Source organism: Euprymna scolopes, chromosome 40, assembly GCF_053919585.1.
Source record: "Euprymna scolopes isolate OS-2025 chromosome 40, ASM5391958v1, whole genome shotgun sequence".
NCBI classification, from domain to species: Eukaryota; Metazoa; Mollusca; class Cephalopoda; order Sepiida; family Sepiolidae; genus Euprymna; species Euprymna scolopes.
In genome coordinates this window covers 1,804,528-1,825,211 of record NC_136521.1, presented here as the reverse complement: position 1 = coordinate 1,825,211, position 20,684 = coordinate 1,804,528, and the positions used below count along the sequence as shown (strand labels likewise).

The 20,684-nt window shown below is 33.0% G+C and overlaps 1 protein-coding gene across 1 annotated transcript; it reads left to right on the top strand.

Annotated features, from left to right (window-relative positions):
• The first annotated feature begins 2,642 nt into the window (after positions 1 to 2,642).
• LOC145265266 (S-crystallin SL20-1-like) lies at positions 2,643 to 19,052 on the top strand. Its single transcript, XM_080121047.1, has 7 exons — positions 2,643 to 2,675; positions 3,499 to 3,733; positions 7,621 to 7,716; positions 9,710 to 9,825; positions 11,102 to 11,155; positions 16,099 to 16,206; positions 18,888 to 19,052. Exons 1-7 carry the CDS (start codon positions 2,643 to 2,645, stop codon positions 19,050 to 19,052), a joined length of 807 nt encoding a protein of 268 aa, XP_079977173.1.
• The last annotated feature ends 1,632 nt before the right edge of the window (positions 19,053 to 20,684 follow it).

Here is a 20,684-nt window from a genome sequence, read left to right as displayed (position 1 = left end):
ATTTCTGAAACGTCTAATACTTGTGCAACATGCGTTTTACATAAAAGTTTGCTTTATTTTTCAGGGCAATTACCGAGAAAAGTGGGGTATTTAACAGAAACGCTAACGGACGACCGAAGTAAAACTTTTAATATACAATAAATATATGTTATCATCTATCTATATATCCAAAAAAGTGACCGTGTCTGTCTGTGTGCCTGCGTCTGTGTGTGGGTGTTAAAGGGTCAAAATTGGGGTTATTTTTTTTTTTAAATTTGACCTCTGCTGTTTCTGCCAACTATTTTCTATGGCAGTTAAGGAAGCCTATTATATAGAAAGGCATTACCTTATATATTCACTCTTTTTAATCTATACTTATGCACATAAAGTTATGAATAGTACGTAGGGCCCGAGCAAAGCCGGGCGGAACTGCTAGTAGTTAATAAAAGTTTTTTACCTTCGTATGTTTTGTGTTTCAAAGTAGTTTAACTACTCTTTTTTAAAAAAAAATTCAAATATTCGCCATCTATGAGCTGATTTGCGAACAAGATTGTAGTCTAGAGTCTTCTTCGTGGGAATTAAACTTGCTCTATATCGGTCCGTACACACAAAAAAAAAACAATATTTGAAAAAAAAAACGAGTATTCAAAACTATTTGAAACAAACATATCAGTCAGGTATGAACAAATAAATTTTCTTAGTTATTGCAGCATTTATTTATAGCATATTTGAATGTTATCCCCTTTTAACGCTTGTTGGTTTTTTTTGCTAAATCTCTAGAATATGTCTTTAATACAGCGAAATTATTTAAAAAACCAGAGATTTGATCGATATACTTTAAGATTAATAAAACCCCAATAAAAACCGAAATAAATAATTTTGTTTATTTCATTAGTAAAAAAATCCAGATAATCCGGTCAATTGTGTTTCCTTTAAAATGTACCTGAAAAAGATCGGCAGTTAAATCGACCGAAACGTTGCAAGATTACGATCCAATATGATAAGAATAACATTTTAATTATCAGTTTTGAAACATTGAAAAGCATTGTTTTTGGAAGTTGTAATTTGTTTCCATTGGGCAGAACGTTCAAAAAGAAATACCTGTTATTTAACAAAGTAACAGATAGAGAGACCTTGGCCGAACCATGTTGAATAATTTTGATTGTTAAAAGTTAATTAGTAATTATTGATCTATCTGCTTATCTATTGATCTATCTATCTATGTTGCATTATTTTTAGAAGTACCAAATATGGCACAAAATAGTCGTATATGTTGTGTAATTCTTATTCGAACAGGACTGATGTTATTTATTGTTCATATTTGTAAGAGTCTTAGAGTGATAGAGACAGTCTTAGATTGTCTTAAGATGTTCATGTTGTAAGAGATGGGGACATTGGTGAGATATAGAGACAAAGTACATATAAAGAGAGAGACAGTTCTGTATGTATATAATAGACAGTGTACATGTTACTACAAGAGAACCTATTCAATGAGAGGAGATTTATGAATGTCTTGATAGATAGACCGAGAGATAGTTCGTTTGACATTTACGTTTTGACAGCTGTGCATATAATATAAACACGTTACCTTTCTCGTTGTAATGATGAACACAGAAGACGCAGACACACAAAGATAATGACGTCCTTTATTTCATGACCGGTCCATGATTTCGCTTGGGGAATTCAAAGCTTCTTTACATGGTTATTTCTAAAACCCTCTCACTTCAAAAAGGTGTCTTGATTCGAACGGAGAATCGGTCTGAACGTCTCTGCTTCTCTCCGACTCTTCTTCCAGACTCCCAGACTGCATCTAAATACTCTACCTATATTGAGAACTCGTCACGTCATCGCAGGATTAAACATGTGCTCATAAAGCACGTTAGATGACATGCGTCACGTTACCAAACTTGACATGCCCCCGAGTTCAGTAACCTATTTTCCAAATAACATTTTTACAAAATATGTTTACAATTTTAATTGACGATTAAATTCCTTAACAGAAACAAATTTCATTATTACATTCCTTTTCCATATACTGATATATAAGCTAAACAATTGCAATTCCTTATTTCAATAACATTCTGTATTTACTTTTATTTCAATAACATTCTGTATTTATTTTAACTTATAATTGGAATTTTCAATTCCAAATCTAGCTTCGAAAGTTCGAATCATTGACTATCCTATTCCACATTTACATTTAACTAATTCCCTATTTTTTTACTTACATGAAAAGGGGACAGCCCTTTTATCATGTAACATTCAATGATATTCTTAAAATAGTTTATATATGAAGTTATTTATTGTGTATAGAATAAAGTGTAGCAATGGGTTTAAGCTGAAGATGTTTATATAAATTACTTAGGTTAAATATAAACAAAATAACTTTGGGCAGACAGACGTGGAAATGTACTACGTAAGAGCTACGAGTGTTTTTTGAATGATGACGTACCGGAACTGAGGTCAGGAGGCCGGGAAGTTTAGTCAGTTGAAGAGAGTCGAGAGTTAGTTACAAGAGTGAACAGGCGGCCAGGAAGCGAGGCTGGATAGAATAAACATGTAGACAAGAAAAATAGACTCTTTGTGAAGACCATTTTAGACAACGGAAATAAATTTATATTTGAAAAATAGAAAGTGTGGTTTCACAAAAGAACGAAAAACATATGTCTCAATTGGATGTTGTTGGTTATTTCATGGTAAGTCACGAGCTCAGCAGGAAGATAGAAGAACTCTTGAAGAAAGAAAGATATGAAGCATAAATTATTCTTCTTATATATGAACTGTAATATATACCTATGTAATAACTCTGATACAACATAACTCAGTTCATGCGTCAATACCATACCCCTGGCTAAACAAAAAATACATACAGTTTATACGTTTATACGTTTATATTTTATCTCGTTATAAGAACAAAATAATACCTCACTATGTAATGTGACTGTTTTAGTATCTCAGATAATATATAACATACGTCGTGTTCCCACCTCTCTATATAACATATATAACTGTTTATAATCTAAAACCTCCCTCCCTATAAAACAGTAAGAATAACATCGAATAAAAAATAACATTTTAATATATTTGTTCTGAAAGCCGTTGGTTTAATAATTTTGCTATTCTAAACAACTAACATTATTATCACTTTTCTTTAATCTTATCATAAGTTAAAATAAATATTACTCAACCTAATAACGATTTGTTTGATTTATATAATAAAAAATGTATAATTGAATCGTCGGATATTTTGAGAGACAAAAAAATACGTCTTGATTCTTGATTAAATGTTTGGTTATTTTCCACTAGAGAGTAATTACGGAATCATTTCAAAGACAAAACTGGAATCGGTATATTTAAGATTAATTAAAACACAATCAGAAAATCCGAAACAAAGAGTCTCATTTAAGATGTGCAATGTTTTGTTACATTAAAGTACAAAACAAATTTATCAGCGTTGAACCAGGGAATATTGAATAGTCGACCTTGAACGTTTGCCAGAAAATGTTTTATTGTCTTTAGCAAGGTAATTTAGCTGGCGAGTATAAATACGGAGGCTTTCGTGTCGTTTTCAGCAAAGACCAACTTGCAGTTGCTCAAAGAAGTTTCACAGCGAATCCAGCCATGCCTAACTACACCCTCCATTACTTCAATGGTCGCGGCCGTGCCGAGTGCATGCGTATGATGTTCCATATGGCCGGCGTCAAATACATGGACAAGAGATACGAATTCTCTGACTGGGATCGTTGCAGGAATGGTAAGACACTTTCATCAAACTGTTTTAAAGTAACAGTTTTAATTTTGTTTATTCCGCTATATTGATGGAGGTATAATAAACAGACTATATATCCGTCCATTCCTCTATTGAGCACTCTTTAATGATTAGACTTCGATAGATTTACTTCTAGAAAACCAATCTATACAACACATTATATGTATATATATATATATATATATATATATATATATATATAAATATATATAAATGTAATTGCAGTCATCGACATACAGTCCTGTTTCGTTGTATCACAACTCATCATTGCCGCTATACTAGCACCTCTTCCAAGCCGAGGACTGAGCGTAGAACCATCGCGTTGACAGCCAGAAGTTCTACCGATCAACCCACGTCAGCGCCGCCCGTAAATTGTCTCGCCAACTGTAAATTTAAACAAAAATTTGTCCACCACTTTTACAGTGCTCTAGCCGCTTGTTTATAAAAACAGTGAGCGTCGCATTTTTCAGCCAATTAAGTAGCGGGTGAAATTATTTATGACAGTGCCCTACCCAAAGAGGGGGGGCCTTAAAATATTAATAATATAAATGCATATATATACATCTATACAACCATTATACACACACGCATATATATATATATATATATATATATATATATATATATATAAAATGATAAGAACAATAGTCTAAAGAGCTGAGTGTATTTTAATGTAACAGTGAAATTACTATTTTAATTAAAATACAGGAAATAGAAAGTGCTCGTTGTAATTTAGATATATAATAAGCTCGATAGTTAAATGTCCTAGAGCTAATTCAATATTAAGTAATGTGATTTATAATTAAAAATTTTAAAAATGAAATTTTAATTAAATTAAAAATCCGTTTCATAAGAAGGAACAACACAAAATCAATTATCTGTACGATCGTACAGATAATTGATTTTGTGTTGTTCCTTCTTATGAAACGGATTTTTAATTTAATTAAAATTTGATTTTTAAAATTTTAAATTATAAATCACATTACTTAATATATATATATATATATATATATATATATATATATATATATATCTGTGGTGGCTCTAGCTTATTATTTCTTCTCGTGCCCCCCCTGCCTTCTGTCATCTTCAGTTCCCAACCCATGATCCATGGAATCAAAGTAAGTAATCATAGTTGCTATTGCGTGACTCTCCATTGTATAGCACAATTGACTAAAGTACCTTGCCAATATCAGTCCATGATTGTCCTGATTTAGACGTGAAAAGCAAGCCAGGCAAGCAATAGAGTTTTTTCTTCAGATTTACTCGAACATAACCAGTCAATATCATTAAATCATTTGGATTGGAACGAACGAGTTCTAACCTTATTCACCAATAAAGGAGTTGGGCGCCCATCTTTGATAATTTCTCGCTTCTCGGCTACATTTCTCTGGCCCACCGATCTATTTTTTAATCCATTTTGAATAACATTAATCGCGTTATTGGTCGTGCCGGGCACAAGTGGCACTAGTCCCATCTCCGCCCCTGATATATATATATATATATATATATATAATATATATATATATATATATATATATATATATATATATATATATATATATATATATATATATATAAATGAGTCATTTTATGTGTGATTTCCATTCTTAGAGCCTTGTATTTGCAAATTTCACACGCAGATAATTTATATGTTTGGTACTGTTCTTAGATATGTTTTGTACATAAATTAACCCGATATTTGTCTAAAATCGAAAAAATCCGATTCGAAAAATAGTCTCTCTTTCTTATAGATAAATAAATAAATTACTTTTTTTAGGTTGCATCGGCAAGGGAGATAATAAAATCTCATCAAATAATTTATTCTCATAAAAAAAAGAATTATTGAGGTCGGGAAATATAGCTCAGTGGTAGATCATTCGAGTACAGATCGAATGATTTTCTGTTAAAGCCCAGCTGAATGTCGCCATTTTATTTTAATTTTCCATTAAAGTTCAATTTACGATAAAAGAAGAGTACAATCTAAAATCGACGCAAATCATTTCTTCCCTTGTCTAATTTAAAACTAAACATTAAGCAGAAGTGAATTATCAGGAAATACATCGTCAATCCCAAATATCAGCTGACGTGTTATTGTAAACAAGCACAGACATAATTTGATGAAGTACATTATTATTGTTATTATTATTATTATTATTATTATTATTATTATCATCATCATTATTATCATTATTATTATTATTATTATTATTATTATTATTATTATTATTATTATTATTGTGAATTAGTATACCGGTCAAATTTTTCCTCGTGATGTATAATAGTCACTCGAAGATTGATTCTATAATAATAGATACGCAATCAACATAAATTAAAATATCTTTTTTGAGCGTAATGTACGACCGTGTAACGCCAGGTTTCTAATATATATATATATATATATATATATATGCATATATATATATATATATATATATATATATATATATATATATATATATATATATAAGTAAATTATTGGTACAGCAAAATGGGAGGAGAAATTTCAGAGGAAACATAATTTAATTTAAATACCAAAGAAAACAAAAACAGGCGCAGGTGAAATTAAAATTTCCTTAAGGCCTTATCGTCTGACCCTCTAAGAGGAAACGTCAGAATGATAAATTAAAAACTAAGAAACGAATGAGGAAAGAAGGGAATTTGGTTTCAGTTGGAAGACCAGTGAGAGAAAAAAATCTCACTGTTCAGGTGGTTTTAAATCAATAAATATTTCCAACTGATGTTTTGCCAACGTAGTCAGCTCCACACTGACAAACAAATTTATAAACAACAGAATTCTCTTGAATGGTTGGACGAACATATTTACGAAAAGAAGGGAAAAAGGTTCGAGTTGTGTAAACCTTTTTCTCTTCTTTTCGTTAATATGTTTTGCCAACCATTCAAAAGAATTCTGTTGTTTATAAATTTGTTTGTCAGTGTGGAGCTGACTACGTTGGCAAAACATCCCAAAGATTGGAAATGAGAATATAACAACATCTCCCTCGGGATATTCGACTACACCAGGTTTCGAGAACATCCGGGCACTTCCAAGCTCATGAGTCCGACATTGGTAATCACCTGATGAGTATAAATAGGTGTTCTGATCAATATCCCCATGGGTGGTTTTCTGTTTTATACAGTGCAAGGTCGAACTATCATCTCAATATTATTTAGGCGTTAGTCATTAATAACTCTCGACCTAGCCTGTGTAGACAAAAGATTTTGAAACATCAGTTGGAGATATTTATTGATTTAAAACCACCTGAACAGTGAGATTTTTTTTCTCTCACTGGTCTTCCAACTGAAACCAAAATTCCCTTCTTTCCTTATTCGTTTCTTAGTTTTTAATTTATCATTCTGACGTTTCCTCTTAGAGGGTCAGACGATAAGGCCTTAAGGAAATTTTAATAATTTCACCTGCCGGTTTTTTTGTTTTCTTTGGTATTTAAATTAAATTATGTTTCCTCTGAAATATATATATATATAAATAAATATATATATATATATATATATATATATATATATATATATATATATATATATATATATATATAACTTGAAAAAATCCAAAAGTTAAATAATATCAATATCTTTAGTAAGCCACATAAAATTCTTTAAAATGGTCAAATAATGTAAAAAAAATGTTTGAATTGAACTTTTTTACCAGAAAATATTTCATTTATTTTGATTTATTATTTTCGTTTATCGTTACAAATTTTCTTTACTGCATCGTATAAATCTTTTAAAGTTCTGGCATACTGATTTGAAAAACGTATTTGTGTTAAATAATTAGTTTGTTCTTCAAATTAAAAACATATATATTTATTTCGATGATTAGTTCTCTCAGAAAATATTATATTCTTTTACTTCAGATTTCCCCTGCAATTACCTCCCCTGTCTTGAGATGGACGGCGGCATGAGGATGCCCGAGACCATGGCCATTTGCAGGTACTTGGCCCGCGAATACAGTAAGTACATTTTTTTTTCTATATTTCGAACACTGAAATTTTTATATTGCCATTTTAAAATGATAAACATGTTATATCATCGATGCCTCCGTTACGTCTCGAAAGACAAAAGATACCCCCTGTAGGGACAGTTGCGCATGTAATTTTGTGGCAATGGTTTCGCAATTTCCAACCACGCCTTCCCAGAATCGACACTGTTTGAGTCCAGAGGCAAGTAGAAGTCCAGGACGAATGGAAACAATGCTGAGATAGCACATAAATTACCTGGAAGTCCAAATTATTTCCCATTTTGTACTGATCAGGTTCAACGTTGTTTAACTCTGGTGATCCCGCGGGAACCGGTGTGTCAACGAGATTATGCCGTGTTATATAATACTTAATAAATATTAAGCATTAGACATGTTGATCTATTATTCTTTGCATAATAACTAACTTATACCAAAATTGACAGTTTTCTCATCATGTATTACAAATATTCCACAACAAACGCAGTTAACAAATGACTGTTACAAAGATTTAACTGTAAATATATAGGATATTGTGAAACTAAGTGACTTTATGATAGTTATGTAAATTGAGATGAGTATTGAGTTATTTTTTTATAATTCAGTTTGCTTGGACTATAATTCTAATATTGGTTGTTTTTTGTCCGCGACTTTTTTTTGCCGATGTAATCTCTGATCATTTTCAGGTATATTTACACTGGGTTTTACTGATGAATAGTGAAACATGTTTTTTTTTTTTTTTTTTTTTGCTTTCCCAACGACCATAGCCTTTTGAAATTTAATTAATGATCAACTCTCATCTGAAAAATACACAGTCATCATATAATCATATAAAAACACAAAATGGACTCGGATTTGCTATGTCCGTTTTGAATTTCTAACGGTTATGTCCGTTGGGAAAGATAATAAATAAAAAGAAAATTAAAATTACTTTTCACTAATAAAATCCAGTGTGAATACAACTGAGGATGGTTGGAGGCTTCATTGGCCGAAACATTGTGAAAAAAGAACCAAGATGAGAATAATGATCAAATCCAAATAATGTTATGTCTTACGTCGAACACAAGAAAGTATTTTTAGTTATTTATCTGTGTGCATTATTAATATATATATATTGATCTGGTTATCTATCTATTTCTATATCTATATATCTCGATCTATCTAGCTATCTATCTAACTTGAGATATGAACAAGAGATAAATATGAAGAATGTTGAAAACCCGGTCAAAATATAATGAAACGATATCATAGACAAGTGTCACCGGAAGCACCTGATCAGCTGACGTAAGTACGTGTGTTACATGGTTCTTGTTAGCTGAGAAGATTAATTGGAGTTGGAATTTGGACGTTGAGCAGGACGGACGGTTTAGCAGATCGTTCCCCTGATCAGCTGACGGAACTACGTGTATGTTACCACGTGATCAGGTTAGCTGGATATCACATTGGACTTGGAATGTGGACGTTGAGCAGGTCGTTACGCCTTCACCTGGAAGGGAACTGATGTGTCTCAGAATGGAGTCATAGAATTAACCACTCAAGCAAAGATATTCACTTTGCATTTTTCTGTGATCTACACCTGAAAAGTGAATAAATACTATATAAGATGCAATCGATGTTCTTCGAAGTGAATGCATATTCATTCAAACAGGTTACAACCTTCCCTCTAGAATAAGATGGATTCCAGATTGACCAAGTTCAAAGACGCATGAAAATAAAATATGTCAAAAATACATGTATTGCACACACATACACACACGCACCCGCATATGAACATCTAGACGATCATAGCTTTTGAACATAAATAGACTGCAACAATGTAACTCAGGGTTCAGATAGTGAAGAACCACCATAGACATATGTATAATGTTGTTACAACAGTACACAACAATAATACAACAAAACAAAGTTTTAATTAGAATGATTACACGCCAAGATATCAGCATAGATTTTGCATTTATATAAGTAAATAAATACGTTTTTTTTTTTAGATTTTTACCCCAGGAGTTCAATGGACATGATGAGGTGTGACTATATCGCTGATTGCTTCTATGAAATCATGCACGATTACATGAGGTACTACCACTGGAAGAACGGACGCTTCAGGGTGAGTCGTTATATACAATGGAAACAAATGTTTATATTTTTACCTTCGAGCATTATTTCCTATCCCATTTTTCGCCAAATTTGTACTTTATTTATATGTATATATTTGTGATTAAAGTAAATATAGATAAGTTAAGCTTAGAAACCGTAGTGAACACATTATATATACATTGGGTATTGTGAATGTATTGCCATGCATTTTTTCTAAGCAAGGAATCCATATTTTTTGTACGAGAAGAGTCGATATTGGCAAAATAATAATTGATTGTTTCTGCAAAATGTAACGAATCTGTAAGAATGTGAATGCTACAATTTAAGAAAATGACAACTGTATATTTGTGTATAATTAATATATTAATATAATGATTGCATTTATTAAGTTTCTTGGTTGCTTATCAATGAAATTCTGTGTTGCTCTATTAATGAACAGAACGTGTTTACAGTATAAAAAAGCCAAAAAATAAAAAAAGAGAAAATCCATAGCAGACTTAGAATTGACTATGGCTGCCGGTACAAACACTCAATGTTGAATCTTCTATACATTTTCTCTGTTTTTTTTCTTGTTTTCCAACATTGTATTGACATGCATTTTTTCTAAGCAAAGAATTTTTATTTTCTGATGAGTATAGGCACGAGAAAAGTCGATATTTACATTTAATTTATTGGCTCTGTCTGCATTACAATACGTAAAACACATTATCAATAAAATTAATAAAATATAAAATAAAACAAATAATAACAAATTTAAAACAATTTTAGCAAACCATTTTTTAACTTTTTCAGTCGAAAAAGAATCGATTTACAAAATGTACATGTTTTTCAATAAGAATTTAACAAAACACAGTTTTGTTTCATCCTGAATAATTTTTACGTTAATTATAATGGAATAGATGCCAATTCGTCTGTGCATTTAAAAAAAAATTAAATATATATATATATATATATATATATATATATATTAAAAAGACTTAGTCTACTCTCAACATGGCTTTTTTAAATTATAGCCAATTTGAAACTGTAAACAGTCAGCCATTTTCTTTTAAAATTGTAGGAGAATAAATGATTTTAATGTTTTTTAACTTATAAAGAGCGACTACAAAGGGAGGTAATTCGTTTTTCATTAATTAGCGATGATGATTTTATTCATGACATTGAACGTACGGACAAGTAAATTAATATTTGGATTCACAAAACGTCAAATAATTATAGTATTCGTCATATGTCTTATATTTACAACAATGGAAATGAGAATGACGCCATTTTTTTCCAATTTCTAGTACAACATGAACGACTACGGTTTCGGTGGAGAAGGAAACTGCAGCAACTACGATGTGAGTTCAAATTTTCATTTTCATTTCATATTGTTAAGATGCCCATTAAATTCTGAATTTTATTGTGAATTTAAATTGTAATATTCTCAAATTATTTTTTTTAAACTGTTCAAATATATTTAATGAGTATTTTTTTTTTTAATTTTATTTACTGGAATTTTATTTGAGTATTTATTTAATACTTTTTCTATGAATTCGCATGACTAACACTCGTGTTTCCATGAAGTTCGGGCTAATAAATTTGTTCGTGATTATTTTATGAGAATTAAACTAAGGTTTTAACAGAAGTATAGTTATATACATGTTCATATAAGAGATAGTTTTTATTTTTATAGTGCAATAAGACATGTCAAAACACCCTATTTCGCTGATAAAATCAACAAGGATTTAAATCAACATTACTTGATCAAAATGGGAGTGACAAAACCGTCAGCAATCATAATCTCGAATAATAAATATACTAGCTTCATATTACACATATATTGAATAATACCACTTTTAAGTATAAAAAATCACGAATAAATAATTTTTCGTATATATGAAGCCGCTATTTACTTTTTTCCCCACAAACGTAAGTTTGACATCATGTCATATTTTTATATGAAAGATTATATTTAGTTTTCTCCCACTGCTAGAACTGTTACGTCGAGATTGGAAAGTGGAGTATAGTAGTCAGCGCCCCCGAGGAGCGAAACTCTGGTCTGCAAAATGTGCCTAACCAACACGGTCGGCATTCCTCGACAAGGACGGCTCAAGGAATCAGCAGCAAACTAACTCATTTCTCAAAGATAAAAAGTAAGGTTTGGGGTGGACCTCCTAGAACTGCACAGAACAATCAACAAGAAACAAGTTCTTTACAGGAATAGTCTTCGGGGATATATAGCTTATAAATATGTCCAATCTGCTTGTGAAAAGTAAAAATTATCCTTAGATCTAATACACGACATATACTACATTTTATTTATAGCGCGTGGGTTAAATAATCATTTGATATGATAGACCAAATAATTAAGAATTACTGATTATTAATAATGTGAACTAATGGACTTGTAATAAATAAGACAACCCGGTAGTATCTTTGCACGACTGTATTTTCATAAGTACAAAAATGGCATTGTACAGAATATCTGCACCCTATATTGTATATATGGATGCCAACAATGGTTTCACAAACAAGCAGTAAATTGTAATTCTATTAGTATATATTTCCGTCCTCTACAAAAGCAAAATGTGACACAAGTTGTTTTAATGTAAGAGAACACAATCTCCCCAAGAAAGAACCAATCTAGAATAAGGCAACAATAAAGTTGTTGTATATGTCCGTATATGTCCGTATTAGTATATATTTCCGTCCTCTACAAAAGTAAAATGTTTTTTGCATGGTAGTCACCACTTATAACGGGCCGGGAGCCACTCGGGGGAAAAAGGTGTTTTGCTGTATAGTAATCAATGGGATAGTATCGTAGTAATCGTTAGTATTGGAGATTTGATAACGTGTCTTACTTAAGGGGCGGTTCATCAGGAATTTGTTTATGTTGGACTTGAAGACATCCAAGTTGGGAAGCAGGCAAACGTAGGAGAGTTCCACAGGTGTGCACTTGCTAATGGAATCTACGTTTTGATTTTGGCACAGAAAAAGAATGGGGAAAGTTATTTACAGTAGTTGCAGCTAGACGGGTGTTTATCGTGAAAGATTGGCGAGGGGGGATCAGAGATTGAAGCTCAGACGAGCACTTGCCACGGAAATAACGATAAAATAAAGACATGGGAAAAGTTATTTACAGTAGTTTCAGCAAGACGGGTGTTTATCGTGAAAGATTGGCGAGGGGGGACCAGAGATTGAAGCTCAGACGAGCACTTGACATGAAAATAACGATAAAATAAAGACAGGCTCGCGGCGTATCTTCTGTGGGAGATTGTCTTAATATAGAAGTTTCCCCATACATTGACTAAGGACAAATTAATTTGAGTGCAGTATCAGAACAGTTACTAGACTCTGATCTCAGTCCGAAGTTGCAATTCTATTAATAGTGTCTAGGAGAGTTAAACTCTCCGTGAAACAGGGTATAAAAATAAAACAACATTACAATTTTTCTGACAAAATTGTAATCTTTAAGCCCAACGTGAACAAATTCTTGATGACCCCCCTTAAGTAATTTTATTTACCAAATTTCCACTACTAACGATTACTACAACATATTCACTTTGACCACTGTACAATTATTAACCCTTATCCTTGAGTGACTTCCGGGCCTTGATAAGTGGTGACCCTTTGTAGAAAAATAATAAAAAAATGTACTGTACGTCAGTATCTATGATTAAATGTTCTATCATTTTCATTCCGGAAATTTTTACTGGTAACTTTCATATATATATATTTTGAGACTGTGGTAACTTTAACGTACGTACGTATATGTGTCACGGTATTTAGATTATTAATTATTCAATCTGGAAATCATATTTATTAATGTGGGTAAGTGGGTAATAACATCATATTTATTAAAGTGGGAAAGTGGGTAATAACATACTATGAATATAAAATTAGTATATAGATATGCTACACCCGTCTAGCTGAATCCACTGTGAAAAATTTCCCCCACTCTATATCTGTGCCTAAATCAAAACGCGGATTTCATGAGCAAAGCTTCTTTCTTAGAACTGCACGCCTGTGGAACTCTGTTCCGTCTGCCTGCTTCCCTCCGGACTACAACTTGGATGTCTTCAAGTCTAATGTTAACAAATTCCTAATGAACCGCCCCCCCTAATTAAACACTTCATAAAATCTCCTCACTAACGTGATGTACTTACAATAACCCTTATCCCTGAGTGGCTTCCGGGCCTTGATAAGTGGTGATCACTGTGTAAAAAAAAAAAAAAAATGCTAATTTAATGTCCGTAGTATTTTATAACCTTCTATCCTCTTATTCAATAAATAGGATTTCCCACCAGCGAGGACGCAATGTAAAACAGAAATCTCTTCTTATATCTCTATATAAATAAAATGAACTCATTTTTCCCGTCTGATTTTGACATTAATAGGATTAAAAACCAAGATATTTCATGCAAATATAATATGCACAAACGGCAGAACAATATCTGAGGTGTGTTATAGGCTTATTATTTCTCAACTTCCTCGATAATCTTAGATTTATATACTTTTTCTGCTGAGAAGTCACGGCCAAGATCGGTTAAGATCAATGGAAGTGGTAAAATATTTTCTGTCTTATAAACTCCTCCTCCCCCTGCCACCACTTAACACCGTTCGGGGATCGTTCACAAGGAACAGTTGAGAAGAGAACATCGGTTTGGCTTCGTAGTTCTTTCATGTGAAGTTATTTAAAATCACTAACCAAAGCTGCAGTGCTCTGTGGCGTAGTGGTTAGCGTGCTGGACAATTCACATTATATTTTAACGTTCGCGCCGACCTACCGTAGTTGTTTTTTTGTTTTTTTCCTAAACAACTGGAATGGACTTTTCTTGGTGGCCGAACTGTTAACGTTGCAGATGTTTTGTTTTTTTTCACACTTTATTTTCCTACTTTTACTCATGACTCCGGGTTAGATCCTTCCTACTTACCTACCGTAACATTTTTTAAAACTCCCCCCCCGTCCCGGAAACAAACACTCGGGCGACGCCGGGTACCCCCGCTAGTATATAAATAAAATGAACTCATTTTTCCCCGTATTATTTTGACATTAATAGGATTAAAAATCAAGATATTTCATGCAAATATAATATGCACAAACGGCAGAACAATATCTGAGGTGTGTTATAGGCTTATTATTTCTCAAATTCCTCGATAATCTTAGATTTCTATACTTTTTCTGCTGAGAAGTCACGGCCAAAATTGGTTAAGATTAATGGAAGTGGTAAAATATTTTCTCTCTAATAAATTCCTCCTCCCCCTGCCACCACTTAACACCGTTCGGGGATCGTTCACAAGGAACAGTTGAGAAGAGAACATCGGTTTGGCTTCGTAGTTCTTTCATGTGAAGTTATTTAAAATCACTAACCAAAGCTGCAGTGCTCTGTGGCGTAGTGGTTAGCGTGCTGGACAATTCACATTATATTTTCACGTTCGCGCCGACCTACCGTAGTCGTTTTTTTTTTCCTAAACAACTGGAATGGACTTTTCTTGGTGGCCGAACTGTTAACGTTGCAGATGTTTTTTTTGTTTTTTGTTTTGTTCACACTTTATTTTCCTACTTTTACTCATGACTCTGGGTTTGATCCTTCCTACTTACCTACCATAACATTTTTTAAACCACCCCCGTCCCGGAAACAAACACTCGGGCAACGCCGGATACCCCCGCTAGTAACAAATAAACAAAAACGATGTAACTTATAGGTCGTGCGTGGAACTAAAATATACCTTCTTGGTTTTCTGGCTCCAATGTTAGTATCCGTTCTGTCTAAAGATGGTATAATTATATTGTAGAATTTCCGTACACGACGGGTTTCCGTACAATAGAAATAGAGGCTATTGAAGATACACCGTAATAACTAGATATATTCGGACACTATATTAAGAAGATTACTAAGATACATAGTTGTACAGTTTTAACAAAAGCGATAAAATTATATCCCGGGGTCTACATTCAGGCTGAATATCCAGAGAATGCCTAACAACAATATGTTACATATAAAAGATGCCGTTGTAGAATTTCCACAGGTACAGGTAGTTTTACATATTTCTATATGTAAGCATAAAACTAAAAATATAAAGTGCATCTGATTCTTAATAAAAGCTTTACCATATCTCTTTGTTTTTCATTTAGATAAAATGTTGTTATTTAACATGAGAGAGACTTTCTGCTAATTATATATATATGTATATATATATATATATATATATATATATATATATATATATATATATATATATATATATATGTTTGTAACTGTATAGCAATTATGAACATTTTTTTTATTATTTTTACCAGAACTACATGTACTGGAGATACATGAACACCTTCAACCGTGTCATGCCCTTCATGGAGAGGACCTTGTGTATGCGCAATGGTGGAAGCCAGTGGTTCATGGGTGATCAGGTAAGTGTTCATATCTTATACGACATCGATGATTGTTTTACAAATACACAGAAGGCAAAAAGAAAGTCCACACTTGTAATTTTTTCAAAATAATTGCAAATTTAACTAAATTTAATCTAACTGTTTAAACAAACTACACCTCATTTTATTGGTCTTTTATTCTTCTATAATGTTGCCTGTTCATATTTGACTTTTAATTGAAATATTCTAGTGTTCACGTCAATTTAAAAAATAACTTCAAATTGAATAGGCAAAACGAAAGTCCGAACAATGGAAAATTGTTATTTAAATGTAACTTTGGGACATTACTGCAACACAAATACAACAGGAATACAATGAACTAATAAATATTTAATAGTATAGCCTTTCTGCAATTTGACAGCCTGCAATTTTTGGGGAATTCCTTGAATTAAACTGCAGCAATACTCCTTCAAAAGGGCATCCCACTTTTCTTTAATTTTTGTCCAACTATCTTCCAAATTTGAAATTTTATCATTGCGTAGCAGTTGCTTGATGTAATGTCACATGTTTTCGATAGGATTGAGGTCTGGAGATTGTGCAGGCCAATCCAAACACGGAATATCATGCTCTTCCAGGAACCTCTTAACATTGCCAGCTGAGTGAATGGGCGCATTATCCCGCATGGAGATGGGATTATCATCCAAATTCCGACCAATGTAGGGTAGAAAATGTTCAGTCAACATAATATTATTGCAAGCGAACTATAGGCCCTGGACCATTGGTACTAATAATGCCTCACACCAACACTGGACCTCCACCATCTTGCAGCGTTGAAACTGAGCAGCTAGGATTAAATTCTTCGTCTTTCCTCCAACGGACGCACTGCCTACCATCACCGCGTAGCCTATTGAACTTGCTTTCGTCGCTAAAAATCAGTTTTGACAAATATGAAGGATCATGATCCTTATTGCATCTGACGAAATCCAGACGGCGCTTTCTGTTCTTTGCAGAAATTATTGGCTTGCGTCTTGCAACATATCCTCGCAAAGTAAATTCCTTTAATCTGTTATTGACAGTAGAAAGAGGGAGCTTTTTAACAAGCTTGCACTGTTTTTGGATTTGGGGAGCCGTTTCAAATCTGTTTTTTAGGCTGCGGACCTTGATAGCATTGTCTTCCCTGTTAAAAGTAACTCTAGTACTACCAGATTTAGGGGCATCAAGAACTCTGCCGGTGTTTTGGTGCTTCTGCACAGTCTTTGGAACCGTTTTCTCATTATATTTCAATCTGCGGCCGATTTCTCGATTGAATAAACCATAAAAGTGGAAATTTATGGGCTCCTGACGATCACTATGAGAAAGTCGTGGCATATGGACTAAATATTAGGTTGTATAACCTGAAACAAAAGCAATTACAATTACAGGCGCTTTGTTGCCTGATGGATGATATTTTAAACTGATTTAGGGACGATAATTTAAGCTTGTTTTAAGCGAATTTGTTGGTGCAGACTTTCTTTTTGTCTTCTCAACTTGAAGTTATTTTGTGAAATTGATAAAAACACTAGAATATTTCAAGCAGAAGTCAAATATGAACAGGTAAAATTATAGAGGAATAAAAGGCGAATCAAATGAGTTTGTTTAAACAGTTACATGAAATTTAACGTAAATTTGCTGTTTTTGAAAAGTAATCAACTGCTGCCTTTCTTTTTGCCGGCAGTGTATATTTATTAGTAATGGAACGATTAATTTTTTTTCAGATTCGTTACGATTACTGATTCAATACTAAATTCTAGATTCCGATGCACTTACCAATTCCGATTCTTTATAAATCTCTAGATATTTAAATATAAATTTGTCATTTTTCCTAGATTCTCGTAAATGTACATGTTAAGTATGCAGATGTTTCTCAAACGGAAAAACACACTTGTAAGATATGATCTATAGACGTTAGTTTTACTGGTGGTTTTAAATCAATACATTTATAATATTTTATTTTTACTGCCAGTTGCAGAAGATTTTTTTAATTACTGCATTCCATTGTTATTGGTGTCTCACCACGTTTCGGTAAAATAATCCTTTGATCTACTTTGGGTAGAATTGAAATCGCTATCAACAGACAATCCTAACCTGAAGCCGCAGAGACTCAACGACTCAATCTACTGCGCCATCGGCCCTGAAGGTTTCATAGTTGTGGTTTGTCGACGTTTAGGCCAACTTATCCCCTGGCTAGCTCCAGAAGGAAGAAACCGAGAAGGGATAGGAATGCTGAGTCTTGTAATCGTATCTCCAGTAATGACTGCCTTCCATAGTTGTTGTTGTTTCGCCAGGTTTTTGCCAATTAATCCTCTTGATTGTTTTATAAGGATTGAAACGGCTATGCTAAGACAATGCTAAGCTGGTACTGTAGAGACTCAAAGCCTCTAGCTACTTCGCTCCCTTCCCCCCCAAAAAAAATGCAATACACAAATTTAGAGATAAAGTTAAATTCAATTGCCTCTGAATTACACACTATAAAACTTTCCTGTTTGATCATTTTTTATTAGTATGCCTTATTACTTTCTCTTCAGATACTTACATTAAGTGGCTTCAGACCTTGTCTAGAGCAACTGTGATAAAACAAATTAAAAGCTAATGACCACGCATTTTATACATTTCCAACTTACGTTTTATATATATACGAGGGATTTAAAGTTAATCTTTTTTATATTTTTATCTTGTTTCAGATGATGTGGTGCGACATGATGTTCTACTGTTGCATGGAAAACATGTACAGGGAGAACCAGAACATGTTCAGCAGCTACCCCAAGATGATGAGTCTCTACAACCGATTCTCCAGCCATCCCAAGATCTGCAGCTACCTGAAGAGCCGTTGCAACACCTGCTGGTAAACATAGTATGAGATAACGAATGTTGGAGTTTGTCTTATTAAAATAAATGATGTTTTGTGTCAAAGCTGTTTTACTTAAGAAAATACTTTAACGCTCACCCCTCTTTCCTCTTTTCTGCAAAGATATGTGCAAATCAACAGGAATTGTTATTTATAAATAAAAATATTTTTCATTTATTGAGAATTGTTTTCATTTTTAATTTTTTTGATTGATGCTGGTTTGATGTTCTGCTGGTTTTCCCTGATCTATATTATTTCTTTATTCTGTTGCATATTGACACTCCATGGTCATTGTCGAGTGACCTGAGTAAAAAGATTATTATTATTATTCTGATCGTATGGTTACAAATTCTATTTATTTCGAATAGATAAATACAATTAAAGGATCACTGTGGTTAAATGATGTTTTAGGAATTTAACTTAACTAGATACTATGAACAATAACAAGAAGGAATTTTAGTTAAATGGCAACAAATATGTTTTCATAAATAGCAAAAACCATGATTTAAACAGAGGGCTGGCCTCTAGTGGTCTAACGTAAGGGTAACTTAAGATGAGGTTAATCTTAGACGAGAAATTGAAAAAGATACGCATTAGTTTATCCAGATTTGGAGACAGAGAGAGAGAGCAGATCGAGTCCGGAGTCTCGAAATGGACATTGTGGAAGCCGGTGAGGTCAATATCAAAATGTTAAGTCAAAACGTTGCAATCTTCGAAATGTTGACAGGGTGTGTAATAAATATTATATGAAATATAATGATGTCCTCTGTCGAAGAAACAGGTATGTGAATTCGTCCCGGTTTTTATTGTCATACGAGATGTTTATCGAACTCTTAAACCTATACAGCGTTTGTCTATTATATAGACTGTTGCTATTATATACACTTTTGTTCTTTACATTTGTCTCCATTAATAGAACATTGTCTACTTCCGTCGTTTAAAGTTTACGCGTGTACAAACATGTTAACCCCTCATAATGACCTGTTGATATATTCACACTAGTCCAACTCAAAGAAAACATTGTTCACTGTTAAAGTTATATACACCCTGGCTGTCGATTTATGTACACCAACATTTATTTATCGATGAATCGATACCCCGCTATCTCACTATCTGTATAATATTGTGTCTGTTCCTTTCTTGGTTAATTCGAATCTAAGTACATATCTAAGTCAAAACAATATGATATAAATGCGTGTATACCTCAGGGGTCAATCCTTGAGCCTTTATTATTCCTTATATTCATAAATGACCTCCCTGATAAAATTGTCTGTGAGATGGGCATATTTAGTGACGACACTACGCTCTATAACACGCACTGAGTGAAAACGAATGCACACATATCCAAATAATGGCGGAAAACCTAGAGGAAGACCTCTAGTGAAATGGGGACAAAATGGATGGTAATATTTAGGCTGTCAAGATTAAGCTCGTGTCCTTTAATATTTACAAGAAACTTTCTCACCTACTGATAACTAGTGCTAATAATACCCTACATTAAAGTACTTCGTTCAAACTCCTCGGCTTAACGTTCATAGGAAACATGAGTTGAAACAGATACATCGAGACCATTGCCACAGCTGCTTCGAGAAAATTGGGCTCCATCTATCGTGCTAGAAAGTTACTTACGCCT

Bases quoted from the DNA above. Each gene is read 5' to 3' on its own strand.
- LOC145265266 (XM_080121047.1), top strand. From the start codon at position 2,643: ATGTCTCAATTGGATGTTGTTGGTTATTTCATG. The intron at 7,717-9,709 runs GTAAGTACATTT...TTTTTTTTTTAG, and splicing joins GTACTTGGCCCGCGAATACA to ATTTTTACCCCAGGAGTTCA. The intron at 9,826-11,101 runs GTGAGTCGTTAT...TCCAATTTCTAG, and splicing joins GGAAGAACGGACGCTTCAGG to TACAACATGAACGACTACGG.